This window comes from Myzus persicae, unplaced genomic scaffold (genome assembly GCF_001856785.1).
Source record: "Myzus persicae strain clone G006 unplaced genomic scaffold, MPER_G0061.0, whole genome shotgun sequence".
In the NCBI taxonomy this organism is placed as follows: Eukaryota; Metazoa; Arthropoda; class Insecta; order Hemiptera; family Aphididae; genus Myzus; species Myzus persicae.
In genome coordinates, this window is record NW_019104189.1 from 526,993 (window position 1) to 547,765 (window position 20,773).

A 20,773-nucleotide genomic window follows, 5' to 3' on the forward strand; every position below is an offset into this window, starting at 1 on the left:
AACATAGACAAGAGTATTTAAAGGCGACCGATAGGTGGATTAGCCCCTCCTCTTGAGATTGAGGCCTCGGCTTTTTTATGTATATAAATAATTCAATAATTGTATGTACTACTTCTATAGATAATAACATAATTGTCAGATAAGTATCAAATAAAATAAAAAACATATAATACGATTGTAAAAAAAAAAATTCAAGTAATTAATTAATATGGGAGGGGGGGATCAAAATTATTATCACCCTTTCCCCTCTCGGTCAAACTTCTGATACGTCACTGGCTAATGCAATATAGGGGGTCTTCAGGTTTTACGTCCATCATCATATTATTATCACAACACATTAATAATAATAATAGGTAAATAAAGTATTATTAGAATGAAAAATAAATACAATAAGTACTTAGGTTGGCAAATATATTGAATGCACGGTGGCCCTGCACTGTATATATAATATTATGCTAGACAGCTCAACAGTTGTACAACCAATAGAGGGCTATAGCTATATATTATAGTGAGTGCATCTTTCACGAATATGCGATGGTGGTGGCTGCCAGAGTTGGATAGTAACTTAACGTGCGTTACTCGTTCTACTACTTTGTTTTTGGGTAACGCAAGAGTAACTACGTTAATTATTTACAAGTAACTTAGCTGAAGAACGCGTTACATTACAAATTTAACTTTTTTTTTGAGAGGGGGTTATACCGTGGTGCTACTTTACGGGGCAGTCCTTCCCCTCGAATCCGCTTCAGAAAATGTAATTATACTAATAATGTAAGTAGGTATTTATGTAATCACAACATTTTTTCCAGTGTAATCTAATATAATTATATAAAAAAACTTTTCTGTGTTAATATTATTTTCAATTTAACTGGTTATAAACATCGATTACAGCCTATACAGGCAGCAACTCTTATAGTTTATTACCTTATTTATTTTTAGATCACCTGATGAAATATGTACATCATCGACATACTGACAGACAATCGTACGGATTACCATTAATAACTATTGGTAGGTCCGGAGCTTTTGTCAACAATTCATAATTATGTTATCATTCATTTAACATAAGAGTAACGTCATTGTAACTAATGTAACTAGTTACTTTTGAGTAAAAATGTAAAGTTACGCATTACTTTTGTACTTGAGTAACTAACAAGTAATTTAGTTACCTATTTTATTTTGTAATTTGTAACGTAACTTAGTTACTTTTAAAAAGTAACTTGCCCAACATTGGAGGCTGCGCAATGATTTCTATACTTAAAAATGTATATTAATAATATAATATTATTATATTTTACTATATTATTATGCTTAATACAGTCACTCGCTATATTGTATTTTTATTTTATTGTCATTGTTGAATTCAATCCCGCTCGTTCCTACATAATATTATACAATATCGACCGGCACGATCTCGATAATTGGCCACCCACTCACGCTTACATTGGCGAACATTGTCGTGGAGCTGACGTATAATAATGTATATGATATAAAATATATTATAGAGGTAATACTCGACGACGTCTATACATCTGGTCTCTTTTTTTTATGCATCGTATATGGTGGAAGCGGAAGGGGATGGTTCGTGAGGATTATCACCGAGTACTCCGACGACGTTGTGTAGCAAAACGTTTAGGTTGTTATTTTAGATTATCATTTAAATACATCGCGGATTTCAAGTTCATGTGGCCCGCGTTAAACACGCAAGTGCCCAACTCTGCTGTTGGTGTCAATAACATTATATTATTAATTTAGGCAAGTTCTTACCAAGTAACAAGTAACAACAGGATAATATATTATTATAGTTTGTCTATACACGCCACGAATGATATACAAATTCACACATTTCTTTTTGCTAATCATAATATATATATGATGCGTAGGTGGTCCATATAATAATATTTTTGTACAGCTTAGTATGATTAGCATTATTAATTAATGGGTTCACTATAATTATATACTGTTGTCTAACTGTGTACATAATTAGTAATTGTTAGAAATTTACAACATAACAGTAGCTCTCGAACATATAACAGTATCAAAAAATAGTTTTGGCTGCATGCCAAAAGATCAAAACTGTGTTAGAGATGTTTTTGTGTAAAGCGATTTGTTTTTGAAAAATGCACACTATATGTAGACTATAGTGCAGCTATAGTATAATATAGATGTGCATATAAATGTACGATACTAGTTTATTATGATACACCGAATGAACAATAACTACAATGATATATTTTTATTTATTAATTATTACATACAAAGAGATTTTTTAAGGGTTTTCAGTTTTCACTAATTTCCCTCATAGCATTAACGTTTTTGGTATTTTTCATATATATAAATTTATATATTTGGAAGCCATTACCAACAAAAGAAATAAAATATTTTTAAAATGACGGCACACACTTTTAATTTCATATTCCAAAGCAGAATATTTTCTGAGGTTTTAAATAAGTAAAAACCTAATTTTGAAGTATTTTATTAGTAATTGCTAATTACTAATGAAATAATAACTTTTAACTAATAAAGTAATAACTAATAAGTAGGTATTTAAAGTTCATACGAGCTGAATGGAGTAATATTGCAAGGGTAACTCACAAAATATCAGGCTATTTTTAAAATACTATTTTGTAATGAACTCAAATTATGTAGCAAACTATATTTTCAAAAACGTTAAGACTTTTTGAAAAAAATATTATTACATACCTTCAAAAGATTCACTTTGTACGTATAATAATAAAGTACCTACATTATATACGTATTGACAATATTATGCCGTAATGATATGTATTTAATATTGCTTGCATGTCGGTTGTGCCACCAATTTTGGTCGGGAGTACCTAATACAATGGGCGGCGGACGCGTTGCAGCCCGTACGATGACGATATGATTATTATTACCGCTGCAGTTGATATATTATCGGCGGCTACCATGCGCGTAGTGTACACAATATATTATATTATATACAATATCCATTTATATTATGTGTGTGTGTGTGAGTTTCGACGGAGACCGGAAATTAACGCAATGATAGTTCTCCATCCCCCGAAACGTGAATCGTGTTCAATATTACGGTATACACGAAACACCGACACATATTGGGCGCACTCGTCTACCGTCGGAACATCCGGTATATAGGTACACGGAGGATTCATCTCGATCGAAAAACGAGATTTCATAATAAATATATAAATATATTAAATAATTTTGAGAACAAATATTCATCGGTTAAAAAAGTTAAAAGTCATAACTATTATGTTGTATTATAATAGATGCATGATTGCATAAATAAATAATATTGCAACCATACAGGCACTGATCGATTTTTTTATTCGTTTGATTTTAATCTTCACGTACACGGAATACCTATAGAGTATAGGAACCCAAGTCCCAAGGTATCGAATATCAATCCGACCTAAATATGAAAATATGGTCATTTGTTTTCGTGGTTTTAACCTGCAGGAATTTATCTTCTAAACAATACGTCAAGTTACGTTCCTTTACGTAGATTGAAATTAACTTATTTTTAAAATTATGCGACTGACAAGCGCATGTACGCAATAACTCATTTAACAATAATCTATGCGTTGAGAACTACATATTCGACACGGTTATAAACGAAAACCTATTACATTCGTCCTACGTCGAGCCAATTTGCGTCATGAAAAAATGTAAAATATCCTAATGGATATTTTATAACCTTTTACAGTTAACATTAATAATTGTTTTAGATTAATATTTTTAGTATGTATACAACTGAAACGATAACATTACTATAGAACCTTAAAACTTCACTATTTATTAGATTATACATTTTAAACAAACGCGGCTAAAAACATGCATAATAATTTATAGCCTGATATAAAATCAAGAAACATAAATTATTTATTATTATTGTAATATTCTAATTTTTCATCAAATAAATCATTTACAATAAGTTATTAATAATTTTAGTATGAGTAGATTAATAAACACTCTGATGTACCTACACCGCTCAAATTTCAAAATTATGTACATTATTTTTATGATGTTTTGTTTTCCGTTCAATGATTTTTAGAAAATAAGTATATTCCACAAAAATAATATTGTATCTATTGAATTAATCTTACGCCTGTAACTTGGTACATTTATTCGAAGAACCGTAGGTACCAAAATGTTGGCACAGGCGTATATTGTCATATAGTGCTAACTAACTTAAAAATGCATAAGATTAAAGTTTAAATTCCAACTACTAAATTATTGCTCCTCCAATAGTAGGTAGGTATAGTGATAGATTATTTATAATTTTTTTTTTAAATTCCTTCTGCGATTTTGATAAATCGATGTTATTGCTTTTTGTATTTACTTTGTTTACTCAAGTAATCTCACTATAACTATACATAGCATTAAATGTATACATTTTTATAAGAAGATACTATTCTAAATAAATATATATTTGTTTAACTCATTTCTACATTTTTTAGGTCTGGTTACCATCCATGAAATATTGAGTATCCATATTAACTATAGTGATTATATTTTTAAACAAAAAACATCCATCCGCAATAAATATTTATTCTGATGAACGAATACGAGTATTTTCACGACGATGTTGCAGTAATATTCTGCTCTTACCACTAGGACCATCGTCATGTTTACAGATTTAAGATTAGGATTAAGTCATTTTAATGACTCATCGCCCTAAACAGTAAACTGTGTATAGACCATACAATATTACTCATAATTCTGACAAGACTTTTACAAAATTTAAGCCAATCAATCACCATATGTAATATATCCAATTACTATTATAAGTAGGTACATGAATACAAATTTAAGAAATAAAAAAGAAATAAAAATTATGTAAAATCATTATAATATTATGTTTGCCTATGTTTGATATCAAGCTAAATTTTAAATATTATAAACTAAAACATGTCTGATGTCATAATTTTTCAACTATGGATGATTTCTGTATAAGATAATGTAAAATGAAAATGTTCTAAAGTTTATAATAAGTAATACTAAAATTAAAATGTTTATAAAAAGGTAAGTTGTTTCAATTAACTTTCGTCGTTAAAACTTATAAAAGAATAATGAATAAATTCAATAAGCGATAAATGTATATACTTAATTTTATTATTGTTTATTATTGAAATAATTCCTAACATTAAAATATGTAAAATCAAATAATTTAAATGTTCAATTTATTACAAAAAAAAGCTTTTTTAAAAGGTTTTTCTACACTAGATTTAACTTTATTGATGGATTTATATTGCAATCTAACATACACCTTGTCATGAAGACTATTATGTGACAAACATATACATAGATCATTTGCATGTATTAAGTGCAGTAACCGATTTCACCATGCGTAAGACAGCGCATCATTTAAAAAAAAAGTAACACATGATCAGACTATTTTGGTATTATCAAAAAATAAAAATATAATTTTGTATGACGGAAATCACATAAAAATAGACAGAAATAATTCAGCGGCATTTGTAGGTACATTTATTACAACGAAAAGGTGGCCGAACAACAGTCAAATACCAAATTTTTGAGGAGTGATCATAAAACAACGGTGGTATCAATGGAAATTTTCCAGTTTAGCAAAATAACAACAAATAACCTTGAAATACGAGAAAAAAAGCACTAAAAATGTTTGTTTTTGAACAACCGAGCCTTGATGATAACATTATAGTTAAGTACCTAAACGTTAAGTGGAAATCATACACCATTTTCAAGGTACTTAATATTTACATTTGCTTGATATGAAATTGAGCGAATCTTACAATAATAAAGTATAATTTATGGAAATAGAATTAGAAATTAACTTGTGAAAATATAATACAAACAAAAATCACAATGTTTGCCATGCTTTGATGGAAATTAAATACTATTATAGAAATTTATAATCACAAATCAATCATAAATGCTTTATAATATTTATATTTTACATACTACACCTATAGACAAATAATAAAGAGTGGTCTAACTTTAAGTCTCTGATGACTTAACAATACAATGAGTATCGATTTTAAAGTTTTCCATTTTATTATTCAAATTTGATAAATTATTAAAATAATTTAATTTTACTACGGAATTTAGAAAAAAAATTAAACGCAGTAAATACCCACTACTATTTTTCCAAAATTGTGTGTGTCACAATATTGACATTATCACACCAACAAAAACTATAAAGCATTATTCGAAGACATACATTTCAATTATTTACTTATTTAAGTCAATGAATAAATTGATAAGGTTATGTAATTTTGGCCAATATTAAAATGTATTAATTATAAACATTATAACATTCTCTACATATGTTTTCATTTAGGGTCAAAAAGTGTAATTTTGTAGTGTGTTTTGAGTTTCCTCTACACTTTGAAGGCATTACACCATGGTACTATATTATTTAATTCCGATAACTACTGTTTGCTTGAAAAATGATGTATTATCGGTTCAAAACTTATCTATTAAAAATAAAATATGATTTTGATTTACAATTTAATTGTGATTTAACTTAAAGCGAATATGTAGGGACAAGCCATGATAAATGTTATAAATAAATAATTAAACTTACCATTGTAAGTATTTATCCTTAGAACCAATTCGTTTGTTCTCACATCCTCTAAACTCCGCAAGCATAACTAGACATACTCATAAATTTCAATATACTACTTTTACTAATGTAATGAACAAATACAGCAAATTAAATAAAACGCGTTGGTCGTGGGTACGTTACGATATCGAAAGTCCAACTCGTAGAACTATTTAGCCATAAATTAAGAAGGTACCACTACCTAGTGTATCAAATATAATTTTATTTTAATAGTCTATTTTCTTGATAAGAATTTTATTCTAAAATTAAGTAGGTATACCTACACAACAAATAACAATAATGTACATAACAGCAAATACGATCACGTAATCATATGGCAGTTGCTATCTTTCCGAAATGTCCAATTTAACGCATAATATTGGTCATAATAATCGTAACAAAGAGTTTTACTTTTCTGAACTGTTTTAATATTTGAAAACATAAAGAATAATATTTCAAAAATAAATGATTTTGCTTATGGAAATGTTCGCACCCATGTAATTGCAGAAAGTAACTTCATCTCACATTGACATATAGATATATAACTGTTTAGTATATATATTTTTTTTAAATTAAATTTTATGTTTATTTATTTCAGTTCTAAGGTTTGATACCGGTTTCAATCGGTGTACCAGTATTTCGATACTTTAAACGTTTTGTCATTACGATTTTTGGTATTTCTTTTGATACAAATTACACTTCGCAACTCGCACCACCCTTATTATTCAAAAGTCAAACATAAATCACAGATTGATAATTTTTTTTTTGGATACTGATTTGGTAATTTTTCAATCGACCAGTATTTTTGATACATCAAATAAATAAAAATAGGTATGTACAAATGTATGAAAATTGAGCAAGTACCTACTTATATCTTTTCATTTCTCTGAGAATCTTAACAATGGTAATATTTTCACAGTTGAATGTTTTAGCATTAGTACACATGAAGTAAGAAGTAGTTATTTATTATTAATAAAATATACGTTTAAAAAAAAATAGTAAGTGTAAATTATTTAAATTATTTATTACAGTAATATTATGATTGTATATTTGTATTTTATATATTCAATATTCTAAAACTTTGATAATGATGTAAACACCGTTTATATTTCAGTACTTGAAAATTGAAAATCTTCGAGCGATTATTGATTTGTTAGGTTAGACTTTTTAGACACGCAATTATATACAAAATATAATGGTTCTTTACAATCTACCAGGACAATAACGAATTGGAGTTGCCTTAAAAGGTTTTGTATATGCAACATGATTTGTCGATTTGTATAGATGTTTGTATGCTTTCGTTACAACACTATTTTGCTGGTTTGAAAAAGTAATGGTTTAAAAACCGAGACAATACGAAGGTCTAATTTAATCTTAATTAAAATATTAATGAGATAAGTGTATTGCTTTAAAAAGCATAGAATTAAAAGTGGGAATTCTGAGTAGGAAGTACTTTCTAATATAATAGTATTAATGAGTAATGACTTTATTGAGATTGAATATCATAAAAAAAATGTATGATGTTATATTATTTACTAACGTGTCCTCGTTCGATGTATTTAATCTATTTTTTGACTGTTAACGATTATATCCTTGCATTGAAGATCGAAAAAAATATATTTCATAATCAAACACCCACTAACAAGTCTTATGCGGTTGGTTCCCCGTTAAATATATCTAACGTTATAAAAAAAAGTTATAAAAACTATACAAACAAAAAAGTAATAAATGTAAAATCAAATTTTCATTATGTCTTAAACAGTTTATCCGTTTAAACTATTTTTTTAGAACGTAAAATCGCACTCGTCTAATAAACTATAATGCAATAATATGTAGTTTTCATACTATATTTCATTATATTATTATGTATAGGTAGAAAAAATAAACTAAAAAGTAATTCTAACTCATTTGAACATAATGTTTTATATTTTATACATCATTGTGGACTTCAATATATATATATATATATTTATGGTTATTTGTGAATCATGGTATCTAAAGGTACATATTTTAATGCATGATCGATATTGTAAGTGTTATAAAATATCTATTATTATCTTGGTCAATACTTTATATTTATGAATGGTAACCTGACAAGACACAATAATATTGAAATGAATTGCATTTTTAGAGCTCTAACACTATGTAGGTGTGCAGTGGAGTACGCAGGAGTAGGTCTAATAGTTCAAGGGTTCTAATCCCCCCTAAAATATTTTCATTGTACAAAATAAAATCTTATTTATCATCATAATCCAAACAAAGAGTAGCTTAATTGTTGGTCATTTTTAATAGATATGAAATCAGTTTTAAAACTAATAAAATCATGAATCGTAGGTATAGTTCTAGTATTTTTGTCTGATATAAGAACATTGATAAACGTCTGCCATAATCGTTTATAACGGTCTGAAGGAGATTAATAGATAACTATTTTTAATACTCAAAACTTATGCTTAAATTGGCACTTGAGTACTTGACTTTAATTTGTTTTAACCATTTACATAAAACAACTTTTTAGATAAATAAAAATGTTGTTAAAGCACCGGGTCTGTACTCTGTAATCTTAGGTAAAAACCTAAGCCGAACTTAAGTTCTGAGGACGCTACTATAGGTGTGACCGGTTTATTGTATGAACTGAAAGCCCTGTTCTATAAATATAAAATGTATATGATAATAATGTAAATACCGATGACAAATAGGGTGTAATCTAATAATATTATTGAAATATTTTGATCACTTCACATTCGCAATTAACTTAAGTTCCGTTTAATTGGGTATAAATAAAATATAAAATAAAATAGATTTTAGGCCTTACAAATCAAAAAAACTATCCGATTAATACTCAACACAATAGAAGTAGGTACGCATAATATTGAGAGAGTAAAAGTAATTACTTACTTGTCAGCTCTTTTTATTAGTTTTTTGATCGCCAAATAATTGTCAACGCCTGGTAACTGTAGCATTTTTATACAGAGTTCTGGTTCCCATTTTGAAAGATTTCCACCATTTCTCATGTCAGCCAATAGCTTTGACCCACTGAGCCTATTTTTCTCATTGTTGATTGTTGCACTATTGTTAGTCTTCACAAGATTCGCTAATCTCATCCAGTGGTTTTGAGTAGTCATATTTTATCTTAAACATAATTATTGTAAACATTTAATTATTAATATACTTATATATTATGTTAATTTTTTTATGATAAATTGTTATTTCATCGTTTTCAGAACTATTGTTTTTAAACTTAGTTAAATATAGGTGACACATTGTCATTTTTAAATATTTTCGTTATTTCAAAATAAATTACATGACTGTGAAATTAATTTTATCATATACACATCTAATAATAAAAAATCAACGCCTGGTTGCAAAACCGAAAAAATTTACAAATTTAACTGCTCATTAAAAATATAATATACAATGAACCAATAACTGCAAATACAGACACTATTTAATGCTTAAGGAACTGTTAAATATTTACGATCGATATGAATATATATTGTATATATTATGATATGTCGTATAAATGATGAATTTTATGCATTTGAATCTATGCTAAACATTTGTGGTATAAGTTATACCGTATAACTATAAGGAGAGAGCGGCAACAGGTGCAATATTCACGATAAGTAAATACATTTTTTATTTCTTTTTTCCAAAGCAGAATATGAAGAAATAAGAAATGAACCTTGATATTTTAAAAAGCAAAAATATTAAAAATAATAGGTATATACAAATAGTAATTTTTTTTAAATATTTTTTTTTCAATAAAGTTGTTTCCTAATAATTTTAAATTATCTAAAAAATATATTTTGAGACATTTGATACTTTTCAAGAAAATGTGTGCTAACTGCTTAAATAATCAGCATTCACCCTATATATATACATAAATAATATTTATAGGCTATAATTATAATACCTAAACGTCATAAGAATGTTGTTTGTTTTACTGACTCACCGCGATGAAAGATGCTCTTCTCTAAAACTGAGAAAATAACTGTTTACAGCTAGAATTGACCTCACTGTTTACCGCCATCTGACAGTTCATCCACCAAGATGTACGATGTACATTTTAATTACTTTTTTTTATACCAACACATTTCATTTTCAGCAGATTTGAATTATTACTATATGAAATAAAAATAACTATGGTTTTTCCATTCATATACGACATAATACCTTTAATACAGATGTTAATACATGAATATGAACGGGGAAAATGGAAATCATATATCATAAATAGCGGTAAAAAGAAATTTCTATTATGGTGGTAAAAATTAAAAGATCAAAAGTTGGTTTTTTTATATATATTTTATATATAATATAATACAATTATAATTAATGGAACGAATTTACATTTATACATATAGTATATATTAATAAAATCTTAAAAATACAAAACTATTCTGCGCAGTATTGTGCACATGTCCACTCGAACATCAAACACCGTCTGTACCTTTATACGTCATATCGTTGCGTTAAAAAAAATTAAATTGAATGCGATCTGTAAAAAATATAACGAGCGCATAAAATATACGCATGTAGTGGCGACGATGACGTAATAACAAGTGGCTGTTGATAAGTGTGTGGGTAATGGGTATGTATATGAAATAAAAAGCAATTTAGAGGAAAAAATAACGTTTCAATCTGCAGTCAACGATATAAAATTATTTTCGCGTTTATGGTCACAATTATTGACTGGCGTACAAAGAGACTTCGACGACAATACGCACGGCGCTTATCATGGTATTACATCGAGTGGCAGTAAAGCTGTCGTCCTAATTGTCGGTTAAATTTTTTTCTCCTCGAATTGGAGGCCGAACGACAATCGTGTTATAAAACCCCACGTGAAGTCAGTTTCTTTCAATCGTTCATGTAATATTCTACACGACAACACAGTAATTATTATATTGCTTAACCAATACCCATCATATTATATACATACGTTATAATTAACCTTCGTCGAGGCAGACTAGTTAAATACAATAGACTATATTATATGGAGCACAATGATAGATATATTATAGATTCCATCACAGTATATACATTTCAGAGTTATGCGAAGTGTAGGTACTAAAATGAAAACAACAATAACCGATGTCATATATATTATCATCATGTAATTTGCACGTAATCGGTCTTCTCTTCTCAAAAGTTTCTGGCACAATTAAAGCACTTGTAATTTTACTAAAATTAATAGTTATATTGAACACCAGACCTTACACATTTTGCACAAATTGTACATAATATATCGCCATTGTATTATAATTTAAGGTGAAATTTGTATTAGTAAAAGTATATTGTATTTCAGGTACTGGTTGCTATGAAGTCAACTGCAGGCTTAATCGCGCGTTCGTCTCTATTTGTGTTTTTGATGACATACCGGATTCGACGATTTGTATCAGTTACACATTAAATTGACAAATTATAATAATTAAAACATAATATTTATTATTTACCATACGATTTTATACTTTTATGTGGATACCATAGATATGATGAACATAATACATAACATCGTACATTAACTTAAAATATACAAATTGTTCAGAAGACAGTTTTAGAGTTTGATACTTGTTATTGACTGTATGCTTAAAATGGTTACTTATGGTTTTTGTATGAAAAATATATACTAAAATATGTTGTTTTTCTAGTAGTGTTTTTTTGATTATCCGATGAATCATTGAAAACAGTGATTTATTCAATTAAAAGTAATTTGTCTAGAATATTTACTCAGTAGAGATATGGTTGTAGGTATTGCACAGATATAGTTACCAGTCAATACTCAATTTAATATTATTTTGTTTATTTCTTCATCATTTATATGTTATTGTTCCACGTATTGAGGCAAACATTTTAAAAAATCAGCTATGAATGATAAAATCTAAAAGAATAATATTAAACTGCTTATCTGAAAGTCGGTTCGTATTTATGTTTTACTTAATACAAGAGGTCGTATTGTCTAAAAAATATTATATTTTGATTTATGAAGATTTTATTCTTACATATTGTTCACAAAAACAGTGCAATACGTTTTAACGTTTTTATGGTATACGATATACGAATAGGTAATATAATTGATTTCACAATTTTATCGATTGTAATAAAATAATCACTATTTACTAGATATAGTACAACTGTAAAAAAATAGAAAAAAACAAATTCAGAGATACCTATAACATCAAAGTGAAACGTCTTTAATTATTTAAAATTTAGTATAGGTAGTGTGATATTCAATTGTTTTAAATCCAATACCTACAAGTACCTATATAATTTTAACTCTATTATACTAATATTTAATAGGTATAGTAGGATAGTACTAATAATAATACGAATTGATTCTCATTCTTAAACAATACTGTCTCCGTTAATTGCCCATACCTACTATGTGATACGCCTTTTATAACATAATATATAATACATATATAACATTCGTATTATACACTTTATAATGAATACAAACTATGAATTCCTGAAGCGTTGGGTCTCGTAAATATAATATATATAATATATGTGTGTGCGTGTGTGTGTGAGTGTGCGAGCAATATTAAATGTCCCACAAATATTTACATTGATTAAAACCAACTTTTACTTACTTAATAAAAAAAGGTCATATAACGGGACGTATTGTTCTTATTTTTTACAATCAAATAGAAATAACGAAAAAATAATTAAACTGAATCTGAATATATATTATATACACCATACCTAAATAGTTTATATGCAGTACCTACTACTATACATGCAACTACATTGAGTAAATACTATATACCTACACGAATAAATCATGAGTCACTGGTAATATAATCTAACATAAATCAAGTATTTTTCCTATATTTGATACGCAATAGTGCAATACTGCAATATCTACCGGGCATCGGCTACCAGCTTATTATTACTACGTGTATATTATATACAAAATGTTCATCGTCATTTTCGAACAACCATTGCTAATATAAATATATTTAGTCGATTTTAAAAAAAATATTAACAGCATAGATTAGTTATATTAAAAATGATGAAATCATTTTTGAAATTGTTCAGCCTTGCAGAGGTAGGTCGGAGTTTTGGACCAAATCTCTGTAGGCTGTAATACCTGTAATGGATGTGTTGAATTTGAATTCAGTGATAAATCTTTGTACCTAGGTATACGGAAAACAATGCTGAGAGTAGTGTATAAGAAGCCTATTTCTATTGGTAAGAAGTATTATATGATTTGTTAATATTCCGCATAAGAGTTATTATTATATTTTATCATGTGTTATTGTTACGAACATATAAGTCTCTACCTTTATATAATTTTCTGGTATAAATGACTGAAAATCAATACAAATATTTTGAAAATGTCATTGTGTATGGAAAATAATATAAAATACGTGATAAAAATAAATTCGTTGTTTATAAAAAAAAAAATAGTGTCTATAACTATGTATTTTTGATATTGTAAGACTGCAGTAAGGAAATATTATAAGAAACCACGTACTAAATTGCCAAGGTGTTTGATCAAGAAACAATTCTTTAAGCAACATAAGTAAAAAAAAAAATAAAAGATTTAAAATGTCTATAACAGGGGTGGCGAGCCTATGGCACGGGTGCCAGAATTGGCAAGTTGGCTAAATTTCAATGGCACATCAAAACTAATTAAAATATTTTTCTTGATAGATTTCACAATATTAAGGTATAATTGCCTTTTTCGCCAAAAGACATTTTTACCTAAAAAAGTTTGGAAACCAATGGTTTTAATTTTTAAGTAATATATTATTTAGTCATATGTATAAAATAGGTATAACAATATTATGTACAGCGATAATCTTCTGTGATTGTTTATAATTGTCGATAACAGAAGAAAGTATAGTACCCTATATCATAGTTTATTTATAATTCGCACACAATAATTATATAATAATTGTTTAATTCTTATTTTCTATTTAATTGCATAATTTTTTGAAACTTGACCTAAACTTACAAATGTGATTTTTGAGACCTGATTTTTTAAAAGCATTTATACACATTTTATACTTGTTTTATAATTTATATTTATTGTAGCAACATCTAAAAATAACGATATGTGTTTTTTCAGAACTCTATAGAGACTATATTTAACCTATACGTGTATTATAATTTTAAATACCTAGTTAAATATTATGGATATATTATAATATGCATTTAATTAATATGTATAATTATTATTATTATTATTTTATTTATTGGTTGAGCATCAACTACACAAGTTATTAGATTTACAAGTGTATTATTATCTTTTGTAATATAATATATAATGATAAGAATTTGTAACAAATTTTGTAACGTATTGTAACGTATTTTCACAAAAATTAATTTTAGCGGAAACGGAAATCATACCTTTTTCGTTTTTGGCGGAAAAGGGCCATGCCCATTAATTTTCCTCCAAAGTATTAAAAAAAAAATCTTGACCATTTTCCTCTACTTTTCATTTTCCTCTAATAAATAATAAATACAATAGTAAAATAGTTAACATAATAAGTTTAAACATAGCAAAAATAAAAATTGATTATAATGCTACATTTTAATATAATAATACATTGTCTAAAATTTTGGAGGAAAATAGGAAAATAGACATAATTTTAGTAGAAAATAATGTGGAGGAAAATAGAAACCAAATTTTTTTTTGTATTAAATAAACAGTGGAGGAAAACGGTATTTCGTTTTTAGAGAAAAATGGAACCACCCGTTAGTCTAACCCCGTTTTTGAAACCATAATGATATCTGCTAGGCACACGATTTAAACGACCCAAGTAGCTAAAAATGTATATAATTAGTTATCTTGTTGTACCTAAACTTACCTAATTGCCTTAACTAATATCTACCATCACCAACTCAAGCAGCATCATACATGTAATAAACATGTTACGTAAGTACTATTATTGAAAGTTAAACTAAATAAAAATATATATTCCTCTTGAACAGTAAGTTGAACACGATATGTTTTTGCTTTAACGGCAGATAAAATTCTGGCATCCTATTAATCTTTTTACGAATATAATAGAGCAAATTAATAAAAAAGCTTTAGCAGTTTAGGGTGTCATAGAAGAATAGGTAGCAAATAAATAACAATATTAATTTCTATTTCATTATTCAATACAATTTTAATTTTATATTTCTTATCTAATATACTTAATGTAATAGAAAAAACAAAAAGCGGGTAAGTGGATGTCGCTCTGCTGTACAGTAGGTTACAAGTGGGTCACTGTATAATGGATGGAATTAAATTTGAATTAAATGATACAATATCATTGTATAAGAAAAACGATTCTGAGTGGAGACGGTATGTCAGTCTTGGTTTAAGACATATTAATACCAATATATCTCAGTCAAAATTCGAATTTTAAATGCTTATAAAAAAAAATTGTGCCTATGTATTTTAAATATTTTACAATTGCTATTGTAAAAATATATCAGGAGCCTTGTATTAAATTTTCAAGCTTTTTCGCCCAACAAATAAAATTTTATTGGTATTTATAGAAAAAAAAACTAAGAAAATTTAAAATTGACAATGTCCGTAAACATCTCAAAAAGAGTCAAATTATTTTCAAAATTTTATCGTGTTTAGAAAATACTCATATCAACATTCAATGAAATTTTCAAGTATCTGCAGCCATTAATTTTTTAATTACAACAAAAACAGAAAATCGTTACATGAGAAATCGAGTGAATATCAAATGTAAAAATATGAATTTCAAACGCTCATAAAAATTTAATTTGACTTTCTTCTAAAAATTTTTTTGATAAAGGTAGACAAACTTATGAGGAATCTTGTACTAAATTTTAAAATCTTAGATTTAAAAACAAAATTTTTTATGAATTTCTAACTTAAAATAATTTCCAAATTTTCGTCGTTTTTGCGTATTTTGTCAATATTTGAACTTAAAATGTTTATAAAAAAAAACTGTGACTAAGGATTTTTAATTTTTTTCATATGCCTTTGAAACAATATACTAGGGGCCTTGTATTAAATTTTCAAGTTTTTTTAACCAACAAATAAAATTGTATTGATATTTATAGAAAAAAAAATTGAAAACTGACAATGTCCGTAAACAGTTCAAAAAGAGTCGAATTATTTTCAAAATTTTACCGTGCATAGAAAATGCAAATATAAACAACCAGTGAAAATTTCATGCATCTATGGTCATTTGCTTTAGAGTTACACCAAAAACCAAAATCAATTTTGACAAAAATCGATTTTGCGTAAAAATTCCCGTTTTTCCTTAATTTTTCTTTTGTTTTTCACGTCGCTTTTGAAAACTACTAAGAAATTTTTACTTTTGACCCCCCAAAGTACCAACTAGATTCACTTTCTAATCAGAAAAGTTGCTGTTGAAGAAAATCGAAGCAGTTTTATTGTCCTAAAAGGTGATGACAAACACAAAAAAAAAATAAAAAATAAAAAAAACACACATCATTGTACAATCAATACATTCATCGTTCCTCTCAGAATCTAAAACAACTTAAATAATTTCAACATTCTAATTAATGTACTCATTCATTTTTATCTTCTTAAGATCTAAATATCAAAATATCTATTAAATATTTGACAGTTGATGTTGTGAAAACTGTAATAGATAATATATTATTCAGTTATATTGTGTCTTAACTATACCTCAATACCTATCTATGTAATACGTAGAAATCTATTTGTACATAATTACTTAATAATTATTATTATTATAAGTAAATATTGGCTTACTTATAAATGCATCAAGCTAGCTGAATGAATAATCGTTTGTCCTTCTCGTGGTATTATTGTAAGAAATGTTTAAAACTTTTTACGTGGAATTAAAATAATTTGTTTTGGGTACACACCGCATGTATAAACTCTTCATTAAACAATTTGTTATTTATAGTTTATTTTATGATAATTAGTGATTTGAAAAAATGTGAAATTGGTGTAAGTACATAATGCCGAAGTCATTTGAGAAAAAAAATATTAGAATAATAATCGTATAATATGCGTCAAATGCTTAAACGTGAGCTTTTCAATGTCAAACTGGTTTGAATTAATAAATAATTAATTATAACTTGTCATAATTGCCTCAATGGTTTTAAAAAGTAACACTTGGTCGTTGTATCATTTTGAATGTTAATGTTACATATCCTTCACGAAAAAATATAAATATTAAATCATATAGAAAATGAATGATGTACAAATAGTAAATGGTATTGAAATAAAATAAAGACATTTCTATGAAAATTTGCAGACTAATATAATATAATTTATCGTTATCAACTTGTAGATATATCTACAATTGTTATTCTGTATTTTTTTTTGAATGATTACTACAGTAATTATTATCAAGCAATATTATATAGGTTAAATTCAGTGTTTTCAGAAAGCCCATAATGTGAAGTGGGGATCGATTACATTATTATGTAATACATATATATTCAGTACCAGATTAAACTGATTCAATATAACACTATATAATTCCTGATAACATGCCTTTTTGTAAACATCGTTAATTAAATTTAATTTATTAGTTTTGTCTCTGCATCGCATATTCGCATAGTATGGTATTATAAATTATTATTTAAATATTATATTAAGATCCTTATCTTCAACAACAAATGTTATGTGTAGGCTTTCCATATTTTATAAACATAGTCATACTGTATATTATTATTATATATATGTATATATAAAACAATTTTTCCATTATAATTTATAATACAGGAATATGTAATCATCGCTTATATCGCTGGAGCAGATAAATTGTAGATTATAATTTAATTAATATTATGTAAGTAAATAATTTGATTCATTAGTAGACTTTTAGATGACTTAAAATGGACGCCATTATGCCAAATCACCTGCAATTTGTTCATGAAAATGCTTTTGCGAGGAACGAACTCACGGAGACAGTATTAACAGTTTAAAGACAGTTTTTTTTATAACTTACAGATCTTCATTAATTGTAAAAATTAATTTTTAGATTTTTATCGGAGCAATTAATGTAATGTGTTTACAATGTTTTTTTTTTTTGTTGTGTGTCATTACCTTTCGAAGCAGTAAAAATGTTCTATTTCAGACTTCAGCATCTTTGTTGGTAGGAAAGTGAATTTAGTTGGTACTTTGAAGTTTGAGGAGGAGATACATGAAATTTTTACCAAAATATGTTTTATATTTGTATTATCATTTTTTATACATTAAAAATATTTTTATTCTTTTCGAGCTTTAAAAGTAATCAGTTGTTCTTCAACAAATTTAAAAATACAGTTGCACTATTTTTTATACGAGTAGATAAGTGTTAGAAATTCGTAAAATAATGATCACACGGCAAAAATATACAAATGACGGTATAGTGTACACATAGTGCTGAATAAAAAACGCCTTGTAAGTATACCTACTAATTACTAATTACTGAGCAGATGTGACAATGATTTTACATTTTCATAATTAATTATTATCAGATAAAGATAAAATGAAGGATCTATGTGGATCCTAACTCATGTACTATAAAATCGAAAATTCTATAGGTATTTTATAGACATATAGGTATATCTAGGCTGATTATTGACTAAATTAATATTTTATACTGGTAGGACTGGTAGGTACTTGGGTGGCTAGCCGGCTAATCTACTCATAAAATAATTTAACAGCATTTTTGGACGTTCTAATTTTATTATTCCTATCATTTATTTATATGGAATTATTTCATTAAAATAAATTATTGCAATTTTTCGTATAAATTGTTATAATTGTTTTTAATAATAATAATAAAAAAAAAAACGAACAATTTACAATAAAAATTATAACTTTGGTTTTATGACAAATAATGTGTCATGTATGCTTTATGATTAGTTAGATTACAATAAATATTTGAAATTTGTTGTTTTTTCTACAGACTTATGATAGGTACTGTATTTGGGGGAGGGGTGGGGGTTGTTGAGGGTCGGAGTCCCTTTTCTTTTTTCCGTTTTATTTTTTTTGAAACATTCAGTTGGAAACTCAACTTTTTGTAGAAAAATTAGTAAATTGTCAGTTTTCCTGATGCAAAATATAATAGGCATAATAATATTTTTACTTTGTAGGTACCTACGAAAAAAAAATGAATTGTTAAAATCCTCATAACTATAAAATACGGTGATAAGAAATTGTATTATGCAAGATATAGTGCATATCAAATTGTATGCACCTTATTTAATGCTTAATTTGTTAATAATCGGTCAATTTTTTTTAAAATAATTAATAAATGTTTTTTCTTTTCTTTTTGTATAATTTATTTGTAAAAAAAATGTAATATTGTTTTTTGAGGTGGTTGTGACGGTTAATTTTATCTGGACGCTCTTTTATCCAATATCAGCCGACTCCCTTCACTATTTTTTTTCGAGTCAAGCACTGCTTATAAGTCAATGGTTAGGAAGCAGGGGTAGCTCCAGGGGGGCGTAAGGGCCAAGGACCCCTCTCAAATGCGTATTTTTAAATAAATTGTATATTGTTAAAAACAAAATAATAAAAAAAAAGCATATAACATCGAAAGATTTCTGAAAATGATGACTTATCCCCCCCCCCCCAAGTCTCTAGACCCGTCACTGTTTGCTCGGATGATTTCAAAAATATATTATGTTTATAACTAACATAAATAATGAATAGAATATAATGTACCTAAGGTAATGGATAATTTAAATTTATAGGCCTTAAAACAATTAGATAGGTAAGTTACATTATTTAATTTTTAATTGTTAAAAGTATCTATATCACGGGCTTACGTTAGACTTTTGGAACATTCTTTTCAAACTTTGAAAACTCGACTTTAAATAGTTTCTTAATAATAGTTAATATAGCTATAAGAATTAAAAAATCGTAACTCATGAGTTATAATCACAGTTTTTAATAAAATATTTTCGTATTTAGATTACTATACAATTCTGTGAACACAGGTAAGTAGTCGATACCTGTTGGCATGTCTCCAAGTCGGATTGAATAATTATAAATATTAAAAAATACTAAAGAAACTACTCTAATATGTAGGTATTAGGTAAGGTATTTAATATTATCACCCCTCAATATTTTAGAACCGTCAAATGTCAACATTATATGCACATTACAATGTGACAAATACGAAGCAAAACGCCAAAACCGATCAGAGTAAAATCATATACTTATTATTTTACTACAGAATGCAACACATTTTGCTTAGACAGATATTGACGATATTTTTGTAT

The 20,773-nt window shown here is 27.0% G+C and overlaps 1 protein-coding gene across 4 annotated transcripts in view; it reads right to left on the reverse strand.

The window, feature by feature from the left end:
• LOC111039752 (inverted formin-2-like) overlaps window positions 1-20,773 on the reverse strand; it is a 55,749-nt gene that overhangs the window by 33,778 nt on the left and 1,198 nt on the right. For 2 of the 4 annotated variants that reach the window (XM_022323363.1, XM_022323360.1), the window contains exon 2: window positions 9,476-9,709. In XM_022323363.1, coding sequence (XP_022179055.1) covers window positions 9,476-9,702 — 227 coding nt within the window. In that variant the 5' untranslated portion in view covers window positions 9,703-9,709. Of the gene's footprint in view, window positions 1-6,562; window positions 6,710-9,475; window positions 9,710-10,532; window positions 10,824-20,773 lie in introns of those variants that run through there. The other 2 variants (XM_022323362.1, XM_022323364.1) reach the window with 2 other exon arrangements.